Source organism: Tachypleus tridentatus, chromosome 2 (genome assembly GCF_004210375.1).
Source record: "Tachypleus tridentatus isolate NWPU-2018 chromosome 2, ASM421037v1, whole genome shotgun sequence".
Classification (NCBI taxonomy): Eukaryota; Metazoa; Arthropoda; class Merostomata; order Xiphosura; family Limulidae; genus Tachypleus; species Tachypleus tridentatus.
In genome coordinates, this window is record NC_134826.1 from 140,874,405 (window position 1) to 140,899,392 (window position 24,988).

The 24,988-nt window shown below is 32.8% G+C and overlaps 1 protein-coding gene across 8 annotated transcripts in view; it reads left to right on the top strand.

Moving 5' to 3' along the window:
* Window positions 1-24,988, top strand: part of sws (patatin like phospholipase domain containing sws) — a 102,429-nt gene that overhangs the window by 35,695 nt on the left and 41,746 nt on the right. For all 8 annotated transcript variants that reach the window (XR_013025540.1, XM_076491406.1, XM_076491401.1 and 5 more), the window contains exons 11-22: window positions 957-1,078; window positions 6,141-6,278; window positions 10,823-10,975; window positions 15,153-15,286; window positions 15,735-15,866; window positions 16,233-16,356; window positions 16,719-16,768; window positions 18,439-18,502; window positions 19,895-19,967; window positions 21,154-21,282; window positions 22,871-22,934; window positions 24,362-24,530. Coding sequence is in view for 7 of the 8 variants with exons in the window: in XM_076491406.1 (XP_076347521.1) it covers window positions 957-1,078; window positions 6,141-6,278; window positions 10,823-10,975; window positions 15,153-15,286; window positions 15,735-15,866; window positions 16,233-16,356; window positions 16,719-16,768; window positions 18,439-18,502; window positions 19,895-19,967; window positions 21,154-21,282; window positions 22,871-22,934; window positions 24,362-24,530 (1,352 nt within the window). In the remaining variant the exon portion in view is untranslated. The remainder of the gene's footprint in view (window positions 1-956; window positions 1,079-6,140; window positions 6,279-10,822; window positions 10,976-15,152; window positions 15,287-15,734; window positions 15,867-16,232; window positions 16,357-16,718; window positions 16,769-18,438; window positions 18,503-19,894; window positions 19,968-21,153; window positions 21,283-22,870; window positions 22,935-24,361; window positions 24,531-24,988) is intronic.

The following is a 24,988-nucleotide window of genomic DNA, read 5'->3' on the forward strand; positions in this document are numbered from 1 at the left end:
TAAGTTTTAACATGTTTTATGTTTTAACACAATTATCACTAAGTTTTAACATGTTTTATGTTTTAACACAATTATCACTAAGTTTTAACATGTTTTATGTTTTAACACAATTATCACTAAGTTTTAACATGTTTTATGTTTTAACACAATTATCACTAAGTTTTAACATGTTTTATGTTTTAACACAATTATCACTAAGTTTTAACATGTTTTATGTTTTAACACAATTATCACTAAGTTTTAACATGTTTTATGTTTTAACACAATTATCACTAAGTTTTAACATGTTTTATGTTTTAACACAATTATCACTAAGTTTTAACATGTTTTATGTTTTAACATAATTATTACCAATTTATGTGTCATCAGTAATTATAAGATGTGTAATGTTTGGTTACCCATGTGTTTATAATGTGCATTTTAAAAACCCTAATGTTATCTCTATGTAAAGTTGCATGTCACATGACGGCTTCAGGTAGCACTTGAATAAGAAAAATGTGGGTTATGTCTCTTAAAGCTATTTATAAAAATTTGTTGACTCCTTAATCACTTTATTTGGTTTACTGGCTCAGACATCTTACATCTTAAGGACTTGCCACATAAATAACTAATATAAATAACATTTAGTTAAGACAGTATGTTGAAACCTAGTTAACTGTGAATGTTATTATGCAACATTCTTATAGAAAACTCATAATGAGCCAGTTAAGAATGATGTGGTTAAAAACTAGTTGCTCTGTGTAATATATTATGATATAAAAAGATTGTACCTTACAGCATAAGTATTTATATTATACAAGTACAGTGGTTGAACAACTTCATTGATTATATTGAAATTAACATGTTGGAATTTATTCATGTTTATCTTGGGGTGCAGTGGTTAAGACTTATAGTAATGACACAGATATTTTGTTGACTTTTGTAGACTTTATCATCATTTGTTATTATCTTTGAAGGAAGTGATGATGAGGAAACAAGTGAAGAAGTGATACGTTCTTCAGAATCTACATCGAACGTTGACGTTTTAAAGAACCAAACTGTTCCAGAGAAAACGCTCTCCCACACTTTTCAAAAGAAGGTTTGTAGGTTTGACATAAGTAAGAATTAGGTTAAATCAAAATGGAATATGACAAAAGACTAACAATTATTGTTTGTGGTTGTTTATGGTACACAAGAAGTATTTGAAGTCTGTGTATGTAAAAGTAGATGTCTCATTTGTTTCATCTAAGATTATAAGTGATTTAATCATAATGTGTGTAAATGTAATAACACAGGTATAACAACTACTAAGTTGTGGTAAAATAGCTACTTATTTGATGGATAGATTTTGGTGAACATTTCGTGTCACTGTGTAGTTTACACTCAAGACTTCCCTAGTCCGGTTTTTCATTTGCATCACTGTGTAGTTTACACTCAAGACTTCCTTAGTCCGGTTTTTCATTTGCATCACTGTGTAGTTTACACTCAAGACTTCCCTAGTCCGGTCTTTTGTTTGCGTCACTGTGTAGGTTACATTCAAGACTTCCTTAGTTCAATCTTTTGTTTGCGTCACTGTGTAGGTTACACTCAAGACTTCCTTAGTTCAGTCTTTTGTTTGCGTCACTGTGTAGGTTACACTCAAGACTTCCTTAGTCTGGTCTTTTGTTTGCGTCACTGTGTAGGTTACACTCAATACTTTCTTAGTCCAGTCTTTTGTTTGTTCTACATTAAGCATAAAGTACCTGTACAGTCATAGCTTTAGTTATCATTGTACTTGTAAAATAAAAGCAGGTACACATAACAGAACCAAATAACAAATAGTTGTGAAAAAGGTAAGTACACACTGTTAAAAACATTCTTAAATTGTTTTAGGCTGAAAATATATTTAGAGGTGATTCTGCCCCTAACACGTGATACCTTCAAATTCTTATTTAGAATCAAACAGTATTAAATATTGAGGAAAAAATGGATATTTTACTTCAAACATAGGTATGATTTGTTTGCAAAACTTGTAAAAAGAGCTACATATAATGTACTTAATATTATTAAGTGTATTTTTTAAACACAAAGATAACTGAAATTGATTTAAAACTTTGAAAGTCTGAATATACTAGTGCATCTGTTTTTTATGTTTGAAATTTTCTGTAAAGCTGTTAGATCTGATATAATTGGTTACCTAAGAGCTGCATCCCATCACTTAGTGTCAAATGAACTAATTGCTTAATGCCACAAAAATAATAATCTGATTGAAACTAGCTGTTTTGAATATTAATGTTTTCAGTTATTCCAACAGTTGATAAATCTGTGATTAAGTCATTTGTCATGAAAAGAATCAACTATTCAAAATTAGAATTTTTGACCATTTATTTTTTTTTATTATTCTAAACATTTGTGGCTTGAGGGTTTTGGACACCTGAAGTAAACACTTGTCTGTACCCCTTCCTAATTTATACTATAAATGGTTGTGCATAATTTCAGCAGTGAATACTAAATCAACAATGAAATAATTATAATAAACACTGATGAATAATGATAGTAAAACAACCATTTCAATAAAATGCTCATTTATTCAGGTTACACAGTACCTGTAATTATGTATAATGTTTACGTGTCTTTCGTGCAGCAAATTGGTCAATAATGTTATAAAAATTGATTGAGTCAAATGTGTTTTTGTCAGTAGAGAAAGTGGCTTGGTTAGCTGGATGGCTTGTAGTTAGCTTGTTGTAGAAGTTAAGCAGTTTTTATTAGCTTTAATTTGCTAAAGAAGTGCCTGTGAGTAGCTACAAAAACATACGTGGTTAGGTGAATTTGAAGAGATGTGTGCAGGTTGGGGAAAACATTCTTTCTATACTGAACTGTCGCCTTAAGCGACTCTTCTGGAGTTCCTGGAATTGAAGGACCTGAATGTTGTGTCTTTTGAAATAGCTATGACAGTTTGTTATTTCTTGCTACAATGACTTTTCCTCTGTATCACCTTCATGTACGAACCAAAAGTAATTTGTTTGGTTTAACCATTCATGCAAATTGATATTATCAATGATTAGAGGCTTTACATTCAATCTATGACTTTAGATCTTGTTGTCTCTCATTTTGTTCCTGTTTATCAGTTTATTTGGAGTGGGCATCATAGTTCTATCTATCTCCTCGATAAGTGTCAACCCTGCATCTTCTACTTCTTCCCTGGCAATCTTTGTTTACACTTAACATGTGTCTCCATGACTGTATTTCCAAGTTTCCACTAATTGGACAGCTCTGAGGATAGAACTTTCACATATCTGGGGATGTTTATCTCCAAAATGTTCACACAATGCATTGAGGTCAGTTGTCACTTGCAAATTCATTTTCAGAGATTGCAAATATTTCTGTACAATGTTAATTCTTCTCAGCACTTGCTCCCCAAAGTTAAGGAGGGAAACAAAGTTAAATGTCAAAAGCTCATTCAGTATTGTGTGCACTTTTGCTCTGTTGTTAACTGTTTTAGCTTGATGTTCAGTTAATAATTGGACACGTTTACTAAGGGCAAGAAAGTAACTAACAAGGACATGGACAGTTCCTTCTCTGGCTCTCTAATGTGTATTGGATTCTTCTTTCACTGTCAACTTCAATTTATTTGCTTTTTTTTTTTTCTATTGACCAGTTGGATGGTTCCTTCTCTGGCTCTCCAATGTATATTGGATTCTTCTTTCACTGTCAACTTCAATTTGTTTGCCTTTTTTTTTTTGTATTAACCAGTTCATCTGGCAAAATATGCATAAACTTGTCCCACTGTTCTAAAAAGTGTCACAATACAGCTGTGGCATGAACATCTACGAAACTGAGTCATTGTTGCATTTTATAAATATGGCATTTGGGTTTCTTTCACAGAGTCTGTTCTGAACACTGCTGATATGACCCGACATAATGGCTTTATTATTGTACAGATAGGCACAACAGTCATCAAAATTCTGCTTATTTTTCTAAAGTTTCTCAAGAATTATCACTAATATGAAGAAATGTGTTTTATATCAAGTTCTAAAAAATTAAATTCTTTCTTACACATATTTCTTATGTGTCAAAATTTAGTATAACATAAAAAATTAATTTGGACAGTTGTTTCATGTGTGTCACAAGAGAAATAGAGTCCAACTGTACCATAGTAGTTAGTGGCTCTGATTTTGGTCAAGAGGTGGTTATGGACTTCATTAACCAACAAACCAATGAATTCATTCTGGATATTATGTGAGAGGTAAGCCATAGGACACAGTCTTTCTCCAACATCAGCTAGATGTTGACTGGATTGCATTTTGACAGGAATTTTAAAACTTACAAAAAATTCCTGGGATTATGAGAATCCAGGTTTTCAGTATGTCCTCTTAATGCAAAGCTTTGCAAAGACAGCTGTTTGATCACATCAAGAAATCTTTGGAGAATTTCCTCCAATAGTTTTTCATCCTCTTATTTACTTATCCAAAACATCACCCACTCTTTGTTCTTTCTTCAACTCTTTCCATTTTATGAAAATCCAGTCAACAGGGCTGTCTTGGTGACATTTTGCTTTATCCAGTTTTTTCGAAGATGAAAATTATTTTCTGACTCAAAAGTTGATTTTGAGTTTGAGGAACTGCACAAAAATCGTAAGCAACGAAAACAACAAACGACATGTTTGTTAGTAATAAATTCAACCAGCTGCACAGGATTTGTTCCCCAGTTTTTAGTTAAACTTCATTCCTCCCCCTTAGTCCTGTATCCAGCTTTGGGCAAGACAGCTTCCTTATTTAAAAAAAATGTCTACACCAACCGTTATCATCATTTCTTTGACAGACTGTTCGGTACAAAGTCTTCCACTTGGTGAAAACCTAACATGACCCACACCCTTGGAAATTTTAACAGCCAGTGGGTGAGTGTTAACTTAAGAAATAGTCTTTTACAATCTGCTTCATATTTCATCAGCAACAAGTTCGTTCAATTCGTCAGCTATATCTGATGGACAAGGCCTATCACGTGTCTCTCCATCTACATTTCTATTTTTGTCCTCATGGTCAGCATCCTTTTATAAGAGAGAGTCAGATATCTGTTTATCAATTGTCTGACACTGATGTAGAAATGCATTCATTATTCTCCTCGATTTGCTGACTTCTATAATCTCTTTATCTTTTTTATGCTGGGCACCTCTCGTGGTTCATGAATGTTACTTATTTGATGATGTGTGCTGATCTGGTTATTTGAATGATACAGTAAGCTGGAACAATGTGAACAAGATTTTAACACAAGTTTCAGAGCATATCGAAGAAACAAACGTGCCACTAAACTTGATGAAGATTGAAGGTGTCTCATTTTCCATTATACTAAAATATTATTTTCAGGAATTATATTATATTCTTTTGAAATTAATAATATGAACAACACCTTATCAAAGCATCTTTATGTTTTGTTTTTGTTGCCATAGAGATCGCAAGAAACAGTAGAGTACTCACAGCCTAGGCCTACTTGTGATGTTTTGGTGATACTCCTGGTGGTTAAAAGGTCAACAATAATTTTATCTTAAAAATGTGTGTAATCAGTGTTTTTTAAATGAATGCATCATACTGATTCATTCCAACCATCATATATGTAAAATCATCTTGGTGCTGTTCCTATACGAGGGGACCAGTTGTCCCCTCCCTGATCCCTCCTGTTTACTTTCTCCTGCTACTGATTCCAAGTATCAGAGTAATCAAAATATTGCCATTATGTTTGTTATTAAAAACAAAGCTGTATAATGGGCTAGTGGAGGAATGCTTTGTTTTTGCTTTGATTTTTTTCTTCCACTAAATCTACTCATCTTTGCTACTGTTGCTGTTTCTGAACTGCAGCTTAGAAGAAAGACAGCTGTTGTTTTTTTAATATACAGTGGTATGTTTACAAGTTAAAAATGCCTAACTGTATTATTTAATCTTGTATAAGTAGGCACAAATATGGGGGAGGGACTCAAAGGGTCTAGGCCCCCTTTTATTTTGTTTCAGAAATCAGGGAAAAGCTTGAAGATAGTATAAAACATTATTTTATAGAATAGAAAAATAGAGTAATTCATAGTTTGTTTTACATTAAATATAATAAAAACATATCACTATTTCGTAAACACAGAAATATATGGCAGCTTATTAGAATAAAAAGTTAAAAAATACACTGATTTATTTCTGTAGGGAAAAGAGGTACAAGAAAGTCACCATGGTACATGCATAGTTACGAAGAAAAAGCCTTCTTTCTTTTTACACAGAGAAGATGAAAATGACATTCTTACAGCAGCAGTGCAAGGTTTTATGCATGTTTTAGGAATTGAGGTACGTGTGTTGATGCTACTTGTACATGTCTTCTCTAAATGTATATTTTTGTCATTTGTCTGGACATTTTGGTACATGGTGAAAATTGAATAGTTTTTAATGAAATTAGAAAATTGACAATTCGATTGTTTTTACAGTGTTCTAAAACTAATTCATGTTATCACATTCTAGAAACACTTTCATTTTAAAGATTGAACATCCCCCCCCCCCAATCCATGAGTTAACACTTTCGGCTCTTTTTCTACTGAAATGTAGATGTTTAAACTTTTTAACAGAAATTAAAATATTTTCTGTATTTGGTACATTTTGCCTAATTTTGTCATTTATGTCCAGCCGGTCCAACTTCAGTTCATACCTTCTAATTTTTTTCTACTCTGTAATAGTACTATTAATTATTTTTAATTCTAAAAACAAAATTGAAGTAAACATGTTTCTAATTGGGTTTATATTTTAACATTCTGTGTCTAGTTTCTTATACACCTTTAATAGATTTTTTTTCCCTTCATGGCTGGTAAAGTTTAGAGTTATTGGTCAAAAATAGAGAATTATATTATTCAATTAATTAATTTATTATTGTGATTAAAACTGCTAAAGGCAAAAAGTGTCTATTGAGACTATGATAATGTTCGTTGCTGTTATATTAAAAAACAGCAATGGACTATATATAATTTTTGATACACTAGTAGTAAAGTACTGCTTAACTCAAGACAATCCTGCATTAAGGTATGGGCTTACCGGGCTGAAGTCCAGGGTCTCACACTAGTTACGGGGCCTTAACATATGATTATAAATGTATTGCACATAGAGGTTCTGTCACAAGGGAGGCTCTATAAGTTGAAAAGCTTAGGGCCAAGAAAACTTTTAATCTGGCCCTGCACACAGGTGCATGCAAAGTTTGGTTGAGATCAGTAGAATAGCATGTGGAGCATATAAAAGGCTCGTGGACTCACATGAGAGAGGTTCTGATCCAAGCAATGACAAATTTACAGTTGAGGGGGAAGGGGCTTTCAAAGTACATTCAAGTTTGGTAACAGTTGGTTCAGTGGTTTGCCAGTTATAAATAGGCATCGAGATATTTTTGTCAAATAATTGTTTATGGAGTGTGTCTATATATATATATATATAATTCTTATTCATCTATAGGACAATTAATATTTAGTTTGACTTATCACCTTTGTGATATCTTCAGCAACTTTTAGTTTGTTTTCTCCATGCAAGAATATCATGGATCATGCTGGAAGGTTAAGTTACACAAAGGGACAGTTAGGTTTTATTTGGCATGTCATCAGAATTTCCTAAATACCCCTTACCACCATCAGGTGGAGGCATTTTTTGATTCTCAGATAATACATCTGCTCTTCGAATTTTGTGGTGCTAAAGTGAAGTTTGTACTTCACTTATGTAGGTCTGTGTCACCTGGCGGGACGTAGTAAGTGTACGGATTTACAATTCAACTTCATCATTTCATTTCCTTTCACTTCATTTTGTTAGAAGACTCTCAGGACCACCAACTTCATCGAAGATGAGCTAGATCTATAGTACCATGCACAATGGTTCAATTTTAGGCTTCTACGTTCCTCCCTGTTGTTGGAGTCTTAAATTTCTTTGGCTCCCATAGGGGATTGTAGTTCTACCAATTTTGGTGAGTACCAACCCCCCAACATAAGTTTCTTGGTACATTGGTACTCATAATAGCTTCTGTCTACATCCAAGGTTTCCACTATTTAGTTGAATTGCTGTCAGCATCAGTGTTTGCTGTATACCTTCAGGGGCTGGGAGGGCTTGGTTCCAAGAATTTCTTGACATGTGGTAATTTTAACCATGGTTCTTGAAACTCTACAGGTCCTTAGGTCACAGTTGTTTTTTTCAGTTTACATCTTCTACACTAATATCCATCCAACCTATAAGGTTTCTGTTTCCCACTGTTCATCAGAATTTGGAACATAGTTCTAGGGTTATCTGAGTCTGACTGGTCTTGGGATGGTGAAATAGTTGGGTTAGTTCTTCAGTTTGTATTCCCGTCAGTTGTTGGGTCAACGAAGACAGAAGATGGTGTTCAGTCGTTGATCTTCCTTATTTACATCAATGTCTAGATTCTCTGAGGTTCAAAAGTTGCTCATTCCTCAACCTCTGTTGATTTTGTTACTGAGATGTATTTGGGATATCCTACTTAGATGTAGCTTGCTTATATCTGCACTTTGTCTTAGTGGTGGAGTCCCACCATTATTGGCATTTATAGCACACAAGGGTAAGGTACTGCAGTTCCAGGGTTTTCCTTTCAGAGGAATAACATGGGTTTTACCATATTGTATGAGTTTCTCAGCCCATTCATTCCCATGTACTTTTTGTGCTTACCTCCTGTACCTATTTTAACTATTTGCACTAGGTTATCCAGAGAGGGTATTTTTTATTTCTACCTTTCAGGGTCCCTTACCTTGTTTTGACAGGATCCCACTCTGTGGCAAGTGTCGCTCAGACATGTTTGTTTCTATCAATTCTGCAGTAGCAACCACTATCTTCCTATATTTATTACCAGTTGCAGTGGGATATGTAGAAATGAGGTGTTCCATAGAACCATTTAGGAGCTCACCAGGTGATATTATTGTACTATTCTGGACCACCACTCATGGACTATTTTGAGTAAAACTAAAGGAGATCCTGCTCTCTGCCAATTATCGATTGAATAAAACAGGGTCAATTTGCTTTTGAAAATTGAAAGAATTTGGTTCACCTATTGCACTGTTTCCAGAGCACAGTTCCTCAGAACTCCCAAATGCATGTTACCCCTTATACTGTACTAGTGGAGCTAATGAATCTTTACTACACCTAGTTTCCAGTCACTAGGGTGGTGGACAGGGGCTTTTTATCCAAATTCCCCCACTCTTGGACAAGAGAGTGAAAGTGGTAGCTCTTCTTCCTTGGTCTCTAGGTGTTTTTTCCACATATTGGTGAGAGCAAGACCAGTCTTCTTGGGAGCCAACTTGTAGTACCAGATCAGATTTGATGCCCAACTAGGAGGTCCACTGTATTCTCCTGAGTCCAAATACTGAATGGTCCCATCTTGGGTCTTTGATTGGGCATAGTTGTTCCACATCTTTCCCATAATTTTGGGGACAAGTGAAATATTTCTTGCTCACTTGATTGGGGAATGAGGATGAATGTTCATAATTCCAGACTAAATGAGTTCTGTTCCTTTGGTTTAGTAAGGGATATGCTATCCCATCATTCTGAGAGTAGGGTGTTGCCTTTTGAACTTCTTAAGGTGGAAGAGAAGGTTTGTCCAAGTTGGTGTTACTCACTTTCTCATCATGATTTGAGTAGTTCATATTGCATCACTCTGCAGTTACAGCTTAGGATCCAACCAAAAGTATATTTATGTGTAACATTGCAGCCCAATTGCCTTAGCCACCAACATGGGATATAGGGACCAAGACCCCTTAATTTCAACTCCAAGTAGTGGAGCTCTTGACTATGTATTTGGGACTGGCCTACAGTGATGATCGCTTATGTACAGTTCCATCCTTGATACAGGAACTAAATTCATGGTGAAGAGCATATATATTCTGGATGTAGCATGGTTTCTCCACTAGGGTATCATTGTTATCTTGGTACACTTATGATGTACATTTATTTTATGTATGGATAATGCCCTCTACACCTGTTTAAAGTGGGATTGCAGCTATAGTGTCAGGGGATAGTATTACATTAGCATATTCTTCAATTAAAAATGTATTTCCAATAATGCTTGCCTCTACTGATACTCTCCAAACCTGCCCCCTACCAAACTAAGAGTCAGAGTTAAAGACTGGCATGATATCAGTCAGTGAGAAGTGATAAAATTATTTGAATGAGGTGCTTATTTACAGTACCAGGGTAAGAGGGTGCATTGATCTAGGTGGAGGGTATCACAAGTCAGTTATTATCAGGGCCAGTTGAGTTGGTGTGAAAACATTGGGGAAAGCAAGAAGAAATCAGATAAATGCTTGGATGGGCAAATACGAAATCCTGCTGGTCAATTAACAGCAACAATTGTTAGTGGAGTGGAGGTATTCTTTGATAGATTGTTCAGGCAGAGTATTGGTGATGAAACTTTGTAGAATGGATGGTAACTGCCATCCATTCTGCAAAGTGTCATCATGAGAGGAGGTATTATTGGAATCATATTTCAGTTTAGGTTAATGTTAACCTTGGAATTTGACTTGCACAAAAAGTAGAGGACTTGTGGAATGTTTGTCGAACGTTGTGGGTTAAGACTGACCTTTGTTCTTTGCAGAAGCTCATTAAAGGTATCAGTAAATAATATAGAATCCTATTGCCATCACCAAGAATGTTTGCTGATGACAATGTAGGACTTTGAGCATTGTTCTTATAAAAGGTGATTAAACTCATATTTTCAACAATAAAGAAACTGACAGAATAATTTATTGTAGTAATTATTTTTACCTCACCATTAAACAAAGGTAGTCAAGGAATTTTTTGAGCCATTGTTTATATGTTCTTCAGTGTACATTAATTTAGAAGTTATTTTTTAAATCTGTCATCAGGATGAATCTCTATTGAAAGGGCGAGTAAGTGTGAAAGAGGTTCCAGCTAGTGTGTGCGTACTAAAGGAAGGATGTCAGGAGGATACAGCACTTTTCTATGTCATTTGTGGAGGACTTGTAGTCACACAAAAATCAGTGGATAAAGATGAGCAAGTTGGTTGTGTTATTTAATTGTTTTGTTTCTTCTAGTTTTTCATTGAGTAACATACAAGGTTAAGTAAAATTTAATTGTTTGGTCTTAATAACGTACTATGACATGTGGTACTCCATCAGAGCCCTCTACTTGATCACTTTTAGGGGTGGAAGATGCACGAGTACACACACACATATATCTTTATATTAAGTAAAACAAAGTTAATGTCTTTCTTATTTTTAAGTGTTTAACATGTAATAACCATACACATAATAAATAACGAGAACCCAGATATTCCAGATTCAATCTGGCAGTATCTTCATTCTTGCACTTTATACAGACACTTGATAAAGCAAGAAGTTATCTCTGTTTGCCTCGATGGTATATCGGTAAATTCCAAACATCCCTGTAAGATGACAAATATTCAAACACTTGCGAAGTTTATTAGATCAGGTAAAGTCATATACTTTAATAAATGTTTTTTTACAAGATCAGTTCCAAACCATATACTGTAATAAATGTTTTTTTTACTAGATCACTTCCAAACTATATACTGTAATAAATGTTTTTTTACTAGATCAATTCAAAATCATATACTGTAATGAATGTTTTTTTACTAGATCAATTCAAAATCATATACTGTAATGAATGTTTTTTTACTAGATCACTTCCAAACCATATACTGTAATAAATGTTTAGATCACTTTATACTGTAATAAATGTTTCTTTACTAGATCACTTCCAAACCATATACTGTAATAAATGTTTCTTTACTAGATCAATTCAAAATCATATACTGTAATAAATGTTTTTTTACTAGATCACTTCCAAACCATATACTGTAATAAATGTTTTTTTACTAGATCACTTCCAAACCATATACTGTAATAAATGTTTCTTTACTAGATCAATTCAAAATCATATACTGTAATGAATGTTTCTTTACTAGATCACTTCCAAATCATATACTGTAATAAATGTTTTTTTTACTAGATCACTTCCAAACCACACAATGTAATAAATGTTTTAATAGATTTGTTCCAAACCATATACTGTAATAAATGTTTTTTACTAGATCATTTCCAAACCATATACTGTAATAATGTTTTGTTTTTTTTACTAGATCACTTCCAAACCATATACAGAGATGCCAACCATTACGATTTGAGCATAAACAGTACGATTTTGGCGTATACATTACGACTATATGCTCATACAGACAAATATTATGACTAGTTGCAACTCCCAAATTATTATATATTATATAGGCCTATACAATAAAGTGATAAATTGTTCCCCCAGAGCTTGAAAGGGGTGAAAAGAAAATTTCTAGTCAAATACAAATAAATTTTGATAATAAATAAAAGGCACAGTTCAAATGGCTGCTTGCGATAATCATGTTTGTGCTTGAAATAATAAAAAATATTTGTATCTCCGACGTCTACCAATAATTTGAGTGCAGTGCTTCTCTATACTGGGTACATGGGGGAATCTATAGTTACGTCATCATGCTTGTCAGCCAATCAGTGCTCGTGTAGATGGGTATTTCTCGTTTTATAAGCGCCATAGAAACACCAATGTGATTGTTCACAAGATGAAAAAAAAGATGCTTCGTTCACCAGATTGTCTTGTTTCTGGCAAATCTAAAAGGACTAAAACTGTGAATCAAAAATTTAGGAAAGAGTATAGTGCAAAAATCCGGTCATTGCATCAAAAGTCAGTGACATTCGTGCATGTTGTACAGTTTGTTACATCGACTTTTCTGTGGCACATGGCGGGATAAACGATTGTTCCAGACATACAAAATCAGCATCTCACCAACAAAAGGCTGAGGCAAAGACAAAAACGATGCAGATGACGACATTTATGAGTAAGAATTCAGAATATGAAACCATAAATGCAGAAGTGATGTTCATGCAATTCGTCATTGCTCATAATTTACCGATAGCTGTAGCCGATCATGCAGGACATCTATTCAGAAAAATCTTCCCAGACTCTGATATAGTGAAAAAATATGGCTGTGCTAGAACCAAAACTACAGCCATTGTACAAATGTTGGGTTATGAAGATGGCAAAATGATTTCAAGCATACTTACTAACAATGTTTACAGTTTAGCCACAGGTGGATCCACAGACATGGATGACTCAAAACTGTATCCAGTGGTTGTAAGATATCTTGACCCTTTGATTGGAAAAATTGTTTGTTTTCTTTTGACAATGGTGGAATGGAAAGAAGCTTCAACAGGAGAGATGTTTTCAAGCTTTTGGACCACAAACTGACAAAGAGGAAAATTCCATGGGAAAACTGTCTTAGTTTTTCTTCAGACAATGCCTCAGTTATGTCTGGTATAGGTAAAGGTGTGATGGGACACATCTCAAAACGACAGCCTAGCATTTACTTCATGGGTTGTGCCTGTCACCTCATGAATATTGCTGCCCAGAAAGCTTCCAGAGAACTGCCCTGCCCAGTTTCTGATATATTGATATATATCTACTACTTTCTGGATAAAAGTGCTAGCAGAAAACAACATTTCAAAGAGTTTCAAGGATTGTATGACAAAGAAACAAGAAAAATTCTACAACTTGTTAACACAAGATGACTATCACTTGGGGTGTGCCTCAACAGAATATTGGACAGGTGGAAGCCATTGAAGAAGTATTTTCACTGTGAAAAGGAAAAACTAGATTAAAAAGGATCTAAATGTGCAGCTCAGTCAGGCAGCAAGACTAACAGTCAGGATATCCTCTCAACCACATAGGGATACAAGACAACAGTTTCCAAAAGCAGACAAAGAAATATTTGATGTAACTCAATGTATGTTTCGGCAGTCTGACCTTGAACTAAATAAGAGACAATCAATGAAAAAAGAAAAGAAAACAAAAGCTAGCAAGGAAGTAACCAAGAAAAGTTATGTGCAGAGCAAGTTAGATAAGTTAACAGTTTCTTGGACAACAAAATGAACTTGTTATTTTGTGTTTTTCTTCAGTCTGCAGTTTCTCTATTTGAGCAAGCCAATTTGATATTGCAAAGAGAAGAACCTTGCATACACATTATGCATAGAACTCTGATTCACAAGTTAAAAACATACTTGTCAGATACATCAAGCCAGAATATCTTGAAGGCAACAATATACTTTAATAAATGTTTTTTATAGATCATTTCCAAACGATATACTGTAGTAAATGTTTTTTTACTAGATCAGTTCCAAACCATATACTGTAATAAATGATTTTTTTTCTAGATCACTTCCAAACCATATACTGTAATAAATGTTTTTAATAGATTTGTTCCAAACCATATAATGTAATAAATGATTTTTTACTAGATTAGTTGCAAATCATATATTGTAATAAATGTTTTTTACTAGATTTGTTTCAAACCACCTACTGTAATAAATGTTTTTTACTAGATTTGTTTCAAACCACCTACTGTAATAAATGTTTTTACTAGATCAATTCCAAACCATGTACTGTAATAAATGTTTTAGTTTAGTTTGATTTCAAACCATATACTATACTAAATGTTTTCACAGATTCAAAGTGCAATCTTATTAGTCTTGGAAATTTTAGTTGTAAACACTGGACACATAAGGTAATTAATTCCACATTGTGTTCTCAGAGTAGGGGTCAAGTCTGCTTATTTTCATGTATGTGTTTTCTTGCTCTTGAGAGTATTACAGTATCACATAAACAGTCTAATGCAAAAGTAATGACTTGTTGTTTTATTTCCAGCAGGTTTCTACTTCAGTTGTTTACACTAAAATGAACACAGAAAACAAATGTGAAATGTTTACCAGTTCAAACTTTAAAGAGAAATGTTGTAAAAGTTTGTGACCAGTAATAAAGAAAATGGGGTACAGCTTATTCACCCCCTGAGACTTCCTGTTGATAATGTTCCAGGTCAAAACCAGTGTCCTGTATACAACAAACAAAATGAGGACCTTAAAATTCAAAACTTTAGTATGGTCAGTGGGGAATCCAGCTTTGAATGACTCATTAAGGGTACCTTGTTATAGAGGGCAGTTAGATAAGCATTATTAATGTCAAGGTTTTACTGTAGTGGCTCCATGTTCATGAAATTTAACTTGTAATTAGATCACTTTAAACTATTAATATTTGGATGCATTTCCTGAGCAGACCTGAGCAGATTTTTGAACTATGGTTATGTAGTTAAACTTACAATTTTTCTTCCCCTAGAGCACACTACACATTGCTCACTCTGGAGAAGCTGTTGGAGGTATGGCTGTTATCACAGGTGAACCATCTTTATTTTCAATAACTACCAGACTTCACAGCAAAATTGGAGTTATCAGTGCTAAGAATACGTATGAGTAAGTATTTTATTTTCTAGTGATCAGATTATGAAAGAGTTAAGTATTATGTAACTGTACTAATGTATCCAGTGACTATTAAATATTGTAAGTATCTTTATGATGTCTGTATTTTCTGTAAGGAGAATATTAATAATAATAACGAACATGAACATTAATATGTTTTAACATGTTATTTTAGACTTGCAGTTTTAAGGTCAGAGTGATGTTTCTACTTTTGACACAGAATTCCAATATATTCAACTTGAGTTGCTGTTTTCTATGAGTGTGTTTTGCTGTTTATGGTATGGATGCAGAATAATACAGTAAATTAAGAATATTTCAAATGTTTTTGTTTGTGGTGCTGAAATCTATGTCAGATAACAGAACAGCAAATTTCAATTTGTGAATAGAATTCTGGAAGGAAGTGGTTTTGGAAACTCAAAGTTTTTCTCTTTCTGTCTGCTAGAATTCTCCGAGAGAGACCTTTAGCTGTTCTGAACCTGGTTCACACTGTAATGGTGAGACTGTCATCATTTGTTCGACAAATAGACTTTGCTCTTGACTGGATGAATGTGGAATCTGGTAGAGCCCTGTACAGGTAAGGTTTCATACAAAACTTGCAAAAGTAAATGTTTTAAACTGTGGATAAATTCAAGATTTTTTGGTACTTTGCTGAATTTCATGATGCATCTTAATTATAGACTTCTTGATAACAAACAGACTGTAAACAAAGTAATGTAATATTGTTGTCTTTACTCTTTATAGATTTATTTTTTATCACCTTTATGTTGGTATACAAAAACGACTAACTCTTGTAGTTTCAGAATAATTATATTCTGGTTTTAGTTCTCTGTCTCTCTTTCTCTGCTGACATCTTGTTCTTGATACATGAAATCATGGAGTTCTATATCCTTGTGTGTCTTTTTTTATAAATTACTACACTGCTAACGGTTAATGATTTCAGGCAAGATGATATATCAGATTGCATGTACATTGTTCTGAGTGGACGACTGAGGTCTGTATTGACCCGACAAGATGGAAAGAAGGAACTGGCTGGTGAATATGGCAGAGGAGATCTCGTTGGAATAGTGAGTTTTCTTGTTATAAACTTTTCTTTTTTTACATTTCCAAAGATGATTTACTTTGTAATAGTTACTAATGTCATTTTGATAAGTGTTATCTTCAGTTGATGGGTATATTGAAGTGGTCTTATTTAATAGAATAACAGTCAGTTTCTTAAGTTCTGTATTAAACTCTCAAGCAAGTGAACATTTGTTACCACAATTTTTCTTTTATTAGGAAAGGTTCCATAATTATGTTCAACTCTGAATGGAAATTAAAACAGATGAAATTATTTTTGTTCTATTTTTTTAAACCAGTGTTTTTGTCTGTGCATGTCAGTAATTATAACATTGACTTTAAACATAAGTTTGTTATAACTCTCATGCAGGTTGAGGTACTAACTCAGACAGCAAGAGCAACAACTGTAATGGCTGTAAGGTAAGAAAAAAACAAACTTATCAGGTTTTCTTATTTTTTCTGTCAATTTTTCTCTCCTAAGCATAGAATTCATGTAAAGTTTATAATTTGTGTTCTACTCTCATGTTTGATGCATAACCTAAAGAATTCTTTTATGATATCTTTATGTGTTATATTTTACCACCTCCATATCTGTAAATGATGTAACCCTTTTATAGTAAATTTTCTTTTGTTCTTTAAGAACATAGGCTTTAATAAACAAAGAAAGATCACCATTTATAGTAGGCATTTATTTATTTGAAGCTAATAAACCTGCACAACGGGTTATCTGTGCTCCATTCATCAAGGATATTTGAAACCTGGTTTCTGTCATTGTAAGTCTGCAACCATACACGTTTTTACAAGTTTCATTAATTTTTTAGATCTTTGGCTATATGTGAGAGGAGCGCCACCTGAGTTCCTCTACAAAATTTAATCAAAGCTCATTTTATAAATACTTCACAAAAAATTATGACACGAGATTTACAGTAACTCTGCTTCTTATATATATATATAAATATTGATGTGAACTTCCGTCAGAAAGACTCTACCATATTCTTGTATAATGCACTCATTTAGTGCCTAACTCGGTACTTGTATACTTCCAAGTACATAAAAATAAACTGAATACATGAAACAGAGGTAGCTTATTACACTATCAACTGAAAGCTTACTACATTAAAATTAGTTCATTTTGTTGTTGGAAGAGCCAGATATTAAATTGAGAATGTAGTAACAGGAGCTATGATTTCAGAATAATGATATTGATGAAAAAAACATACCAAATAGAAATTTATGAATATTAAATAAAATGACCAGTTCTTGCACTGTTGAAGTTATGAAAGTAGTACAAAGTAATAATTTACTATTATATTAAGTCAGTAAGCATTATTAGTTTTACCAAGACTGATTCAGATATGACCGTGATGTAGCACTGTGCATGGCTCATAGGTTTGGCGGCAACTGAATTTTTTTAAAAGAATATTTTAGTTTATATTTATTCGTTAACATGAAATAGACAGATAATCAGATAATGTTTTTCAAATGCGTCTAGTAAAGTTACTGAATGCGAAAACGGTTTTGTCAGTATCAACAAGACGTTTTTAAAAATCATTCTGCTATTTGATTTAGTAGGATATGAGTAACAACAGCCATTTATTCTAAGAACTCGTTTGTGCTAGCAGAAAAAAATAATTTTATAATATGTCAACCATGCTTCATTAGAGAAATGCAAGTTTAAATGCAGTTCTTGTGAGAGTAGACTGACTGTTCTGAACTATTACTTTGTGTGCTTTTTGATAGATTTCTTATGAAGATCAAAGTATATTTTGCAAATAAGAATACAATCATTATTTTATAGTCACAACTTTGTCCACTATGCTTTGTTTAATTATGAAAATATTTCTAAAATACAAGTGACTGTTAAAAACTATAGATTGATAACATTAAAACCTTTTTAGTAACAACTTGTACAAAAGTAACCACCATGTTAAAATATTTAAGTTTTTTTTGTTTTTTAACCACATTTAATTTTAATGAAACTGCTTTGTTATTTTCTGTGTTAGGCTTAACTTTGATGTGTTGCAAAGGAGTTTTTTAATATGACATTTCTGTGTTTCTATAATTATTCAAACATTTTTTGTTTTTTTCAGAGATTCTGAGTTGGCTAAGCTTCCTGAAGGTTTATTGAATGCTATAAAGATAAAGTACCCTGTGGTATGTTGATTACCAGTTTTTTTTTATCCATGTATAAGAAATTATCTAAGTTTAATAGTTCTTCTTTGTTTAGTTACTGTAACTATTTTGCACATCTGATGCTAACGTTGACAGCCAATTCAACCATAAGGTGAACACTTCTTATACTGGAGCTCACCATGAACATGGTTATTGTGCATTATATATCAACATGGTTAATGGTACTTATTTATAACCTGTTTAATAGAATGGTTGTTTATGAACCCAGTATGAGCATACGTCTCACATATAAACTGAACAAGGAAGGGCTTTTGTTTATAACGGATCATTTTCAAAAGTAAATTTGTCAGACGTTTTACATGAAGTATTATCAAGAAGGTAATGAGAAGATAAAATTTATCATTATATAGTATTTTAAATTTATTTGAATTGCAAGATAACTTTCTTACCATCTTTGTAACACATTAGTAAGTTATTATTTTATTGATTAAATAAATCCTTTAAGTTCCATTAGAAAGATATGAAGAAACTGAAGTGATGGTCCACAATAGGTCAATTTGTCAAACTTTAAAATGTTAATCTAAAATGAAGGAAAACAGGTTTTGAATATTGTACTTTCTGAATGTGTGTGTGTGTGTATCCATACATACATACGTATGTATGCAAATCTATTTACTCCTTCCCAGTGATGGGTGTATTGTTTTCTTTCCTATATATATATATATGTGAAACTACATCTAGGTCAAGGTTAAAATCACACTGAAAATCAGCCACATAACATCAAAAGTTTTAATCTAATTTGGTAAAAAAAGATGGAGTAATCTCAAGGCCAGTTTTTTAACTTTTGGTGAATGTAGCTCAAAGGTTAAGCACATGCAAAATGAAAAAATGTAGTTTTCAACAGACATTGCTCAATTTCGCTCGGTTTTTATTTTTATTTGTGTTATTTAGTCTGTTGAACTGACTTCCTGAACGTTTATGTTGCTCTTACATTGGCTGCTCCAAACTTGGTTTAATTACAGCAACCTTATCATTATTTGTTCAAATCTGATGTTTTTAGAAAATATTTAAACTTTTCTTCAGTACTAGCTTAAGAAATCAAACTGTTTTCATTCTTCTTCACACACTATTATTATAGTGACTGTTGACTGCCAAGTATTTCAGCTGACCTGTTGACTGCCAAGTATTTCAGCTGCTACGGCAGCTCCTATGCTGGTTTTTTTTTCAGCAAAATTGAGTAATTTTAAGTAGGTCAAATGCATGTTTGATGCTGACATCTAGCGTTGAAGATAGCTATTATCGAGAACGAATTATCTTGTCTATGGCATTGTGTTACCAATCTGCTTGGATGAGTTATCTCGTCTACGGCACTGTACAGGTTAATGAATGTTGTATTATAACTCTTTTTGCCAGGTTGTTACTCGGCTTATAAAACTCCTTGGACATCGTATTCTTGGGACTTTGCAGAAAGGAGAAACAATATCAGGTACGTTATGATCTTCATAATAATAATGTTGGAGATACAATTTACTAATTGATTAATAGTAAAATACTTGTCTGTATTAGGTAATGAAGTTCAGGTCCTGGCTAAATGAGAACTACAGTTTCGAGTTGTGTTGGACCTTAACAGCCTAGCTAAACCATTGAATAATACATATTTAAAGTTGTTTATATTTGGAAACTTGGTAAATGTTTATTTTTTTTCACCATAATTATGGAGAAGCTGCTAATACCATTATCTATAATAAAATGATTTTGATTGTATTAACTGGAAAGAATAATTAAAAACATAAATTAAAAAAAAAATCCACTTCATTGGCTGTAGTAGTAAAGATAGGTAGAGGGACAACACTCACTGTGAAACAGTTAAGTTTTATAAGTAAAATTTAGTAACTTATTGGAAACAACCATATTATTGGACGACAAGAACATGAATAATTAAATATAATTAATGTTTCATCATCATATTATTATAATTTTTATTTTGTGTTTTGAAGTTATATATTATTACCAATTTTTAAGAAAATTTGGTCAGTTCAACCTGAGATTCCCTAAAACTTTGTAGATCCCCTACAAAGTATTTTAAAATTTTTTTGTTTAATTTGTGTTTATAAGGTGTATTATTTTGTTCATTTTTAGTGTTTATGTAAGCATTATATGGAATACAGCCAACCACACTTGATGGTAGTTAAACTACTGTGAAACTAAATGCAAAACTATAGCCATGTATGAACTTCTATAAATTGAAAAATATTTTCAATATCTGTATTTGCTTGATAAAGGTGTAAAAGTAAGTAAATACAGTTGTTGAACTTGCTTTAAAATATATTCAGTTTTTTCAAGCATAATCTGTGTTTACTATTTCTTTTGTTTTTCCCAGAATAATTAGACTGCAGAAGCATATGTGGCATGATGTGGTCAGGTGGTTAGGATGCTTGGCTTACACTCTGCTGGTTCCAGGTTTGGATCTGGTCTTTCAGCTATGGGGACATTATGATATGTTGACCAATCCCAATATTCATTAGTAAAGAGTTGCCCAGTAGGTGGCAGCTGCCTTCTCATTAGTTTACCACCACAAAACCTAGAAACAGCTAGTGCTAATAGCTTTATAGTTAGATTATGTTAATCTGTTAGAGAATATGGCTGAAATGATCATTTTGGTTTGTTTACAGGAAAAGCTGCAACTATTGGTTCCCGTCCATTTGGCTGTAACTTTGCAACAGTCGCCATCCTGAGTGTTTCTGACGATGTCCCTCTGTATACGTTCACGATGGAGCTTTATCACTCGCTCACTACCATTGGTACGTATCAAAATGTTTTTTTATTTTCCTGTAAAGACCCATTTCTGCTCATTTTTCTTCAGCAATAATGTTCCTAATACTTATTTTAAGTGTGTAATTTTTATAATGTACAACTGTGAAAACTTCATCAAGTAATTTATGCATGTTTCTACTAACTGTAAATGTTCATTAATGTAACATTCTTGTGTTTCTTTCATCTTTAGAGTTTTAAGAAACTCTGTTAGTCGCTTGTGTTGTTTGGTTTGGCTTTAAAATATTAGTGTTTTGTTGTTTTTTGTAACAGTAACCACGTTATTTATTTGTTGTCACAAGAAAGTGTTGAGTAGTGATGGCACTGGTTACTTTTGTGTGTGTTCACAAATGTGCTATGTATATATAAACACACACACAATAGTTCAACAGTATTAGTGTTTCTAGTAATACATTATATAAATAACAGAACAATAACCAATGTTTTTAACAGTATGTGGTGTACTTGACAGTATAATAACAACCAATGTTTATAATAGTACATACCTTACCACTACAACAACCAATATCTGTAAAAGTACATAATATATCTAACAGTACAACTGTAGTTCAATAAAATTTTGAATGCATGTCAACAAACACAATGAATTGGCCTTTGACCCATGACTAGTAGCAAAAAGGGTTAACTGTTTGTTTCTGCTACTCGTAGCAAATTAATAATGACATAAGTAAGGAAAACATTTATTTGATTAAATCAAGATACAACCAATGGAGCAGTTACTCCTTGAGAGTAAATCAGGAAATACATTTTCTTTGTAGTAGTCATTTTGTTTATATTTTTATATTAGTGTTTTATTCATTATCAATATCTGGATATATACCTTAGATAATTTTAACATTTATTGAAGCTCCTATGACATGAAATAGATAACTCAAACAAGGATCACAAAACATTTCCATGGACACTTTTGTCTCCTAAAAGGCAGTTTATTGCATGTAATGGTGGCCATCTTGGATGCCATCTTGAATTTATCAAGCAGCTTGAGGACTAATTTTGTTTTTTACATCTTAACTGGATTTTAACTCCCCTTCCCCAAATCTATATCTAGACACCTTATATCATTTTGCTCTCTGTTCTATGGTGTGAAATATTGCTACTTAATCCATGTGGTAGCCATCTTGGATTTATCAAATGGGTCAGTACTGATTTTGTTGATAAGGTTGCCAGTGGTTTTCTTGACACCAAAGTCATTGTACTATCTGTTCTAGAACAGGAGTTATTGGCTACTTGCCCCATCAAAAAACCATTTAACATCTCGGTGACCATCTTTAATTTCTTTCTTATTGCTGGATTTGAAAATTTCTACCATGGATATTTATGAACCCCATGAAATGGCCTTGTGATATAAAAGGAGTAATTCTCCAGGCATAGAAATGCCCACAGGACCACCCTTAGCCCGTGGACTATGTAATAACAACACAACAAATGATATTTCAGAGATTGACACACCATAACCATAATGTTCCAGGATGTAACTTTCAGTTCATATTGATGCATGCTCATATTTTGAAATGTTTTTGTTACAATGTTTACAAGCAAACTCTTTTACACTTTCAGGACCAACTTTAATGTTAACATCTGATTTTATAAGAACTACTTTGGGATCTTCAGCACTTGAAGGGTATGCTTTTTTGTTCTTTGTTTTCCTTTTTAGCCAATGATGTACATGCTTCTTGAGGTTTAGTTTTAATGTTGAAATTAATTTAAGTATTAATGTACTTTTATATGGGACAAGAAACATTATATCATATATGGAAACCTGTAAAGTAGAAAAATATTAACGCATTTAGAGATAATGTGCTAACGTATTGAGTGTTAATGTGTCAAGTGTCTGGAAGGAGATGAGTTATTTTAAGAAATGAAAAGTGTTGTTGGAGATTTTTGTTGGAACTCATTTAGATTATTAACTCATGTTCATGAAATTATGGAAAGTCAAAAATTAACTCTCGGAAAATTTGGAACTGGAAATTTTGGAAAAACAGTAGTTTTCAAGTTACTGTTTTGTAAAAGTCCTGAAATTTTAGTTTAAAAAAATATTATCTCAGAGAAACAAACAGCTTAAATTACAAATAACATTAACTAGTGAAAACTAAAATTTGGTTATTTGAATTAGGTTTATTTATGCTTGATGTTGGCGGTTGTGAATCTCATGCTTTGTTAGACCCAAAGTTGTTTCGATTTCTGCTAGCAGGCATGTTTGACAAACAAACAAAATTAAGAGGAAAATACAATTTTAATTGTTTGTCATGATTCGAGTCCTGAAATTTTTCTATCACATTTATGTACTCTCTTTGTTCATTTTCAATAATCTGATACCAGAAGAAAATAATGTCTTGTATAAAACTGGGTCCTGGTTTAAATGTTTACACACCATTTGGTGATACCTTGTGGAAAAAGACTATGTGTTTACACTTCACTTAAGGACAACCATATGCGTGCTGTTTTATTGTTTTTTCAGAATTTGTAGTGTATACTGGATGGATTAAGATATTGTAGTAATAAAGTTAGATGGTAACAAAACATTTTATACTACTAGCCTTGGTGAAGATGCACTGTCAAAACATTGGCTGAAATAAAAATTACCTTTATTATTATCTGGAGAATAGAGTTGTTTGTTTGTTTTTTAATTTTTTTGCCACAAGTTAACTAATTTACATTTTCATTCATTGTGTAACACTAGAAAAAGTTTCACTCATCCAAAAGGTCATATTTTGTTTTAAATACCAAATTTTTTCCTGTATTTTGACAACAAGAACTTCTTGGAGTTATGTTTCTGTTGCATTACATGTATAGTTTATGCATGATACTTAAGATCATTAAAAAAAAACACATGCATAATGTACAACAGTATGGCCAACAAAATGTTGGTGTAATAGTATTTTATATCCTTTAACTATGAACTGTTTTTATAAGTCTATACAACAACTGTAATATCTGTTTGCTGTTTTTCTCATAAAAATTTTCTTTGATTGCAAGTGTAATTACAGACAGTGTAAATTTCGAAAGTATGTATAAGGTATAATAGTACATCTGAATACAATTTTATAGCACCAATGAGTACAGACTTTGTAGCTGGCTTGGTCAACAAGAAGACCAACATAGAATAGTTCTCTATCAGTGTGACTCCAGGTTTTCCACGTGGACACAGCGTTGTATCCGACAAGCAGACTGTATCCTAATTGTAGGGCTCGCCGATCAGGAACCAACTGTAGGAGAAGTAATGTATTATTTTTATTTTAACTCCTTCTGTTTCACTTTGTTCAAACTGTATACCATCTTTTAAAAAGTCACTAAGTCAGAGTAGCTGCAAGTACATGAATTTTATGTTATAATGTTTATTTGTTTATAACAATGTTTCGTCGTGCTGTATGAAACTAATTTTTAGAGTTGTCCCTCTCAAGCCATTATTGAAGGAGAAAAAAAAGGATTTAGGAGATAGGAAAAAAATTAAACACTTTTTAAGGTTTTAGTAGCTTCAAAAAGTTAATTTTATAAATATGTTTTTTTTTCTTAATGGGAACTAGTATCACTACCATTGACGGTCACATTGACCTCTTAACCAGTTTGTGGAAGTTGTAGTTTTCGTGCTATTACTTTTAAATTAGTAAGTGTATGTTTACTAAATCTGGCAGATTATCAGTAAATATTACAAGGCTTTCATAAACAATATGTCAG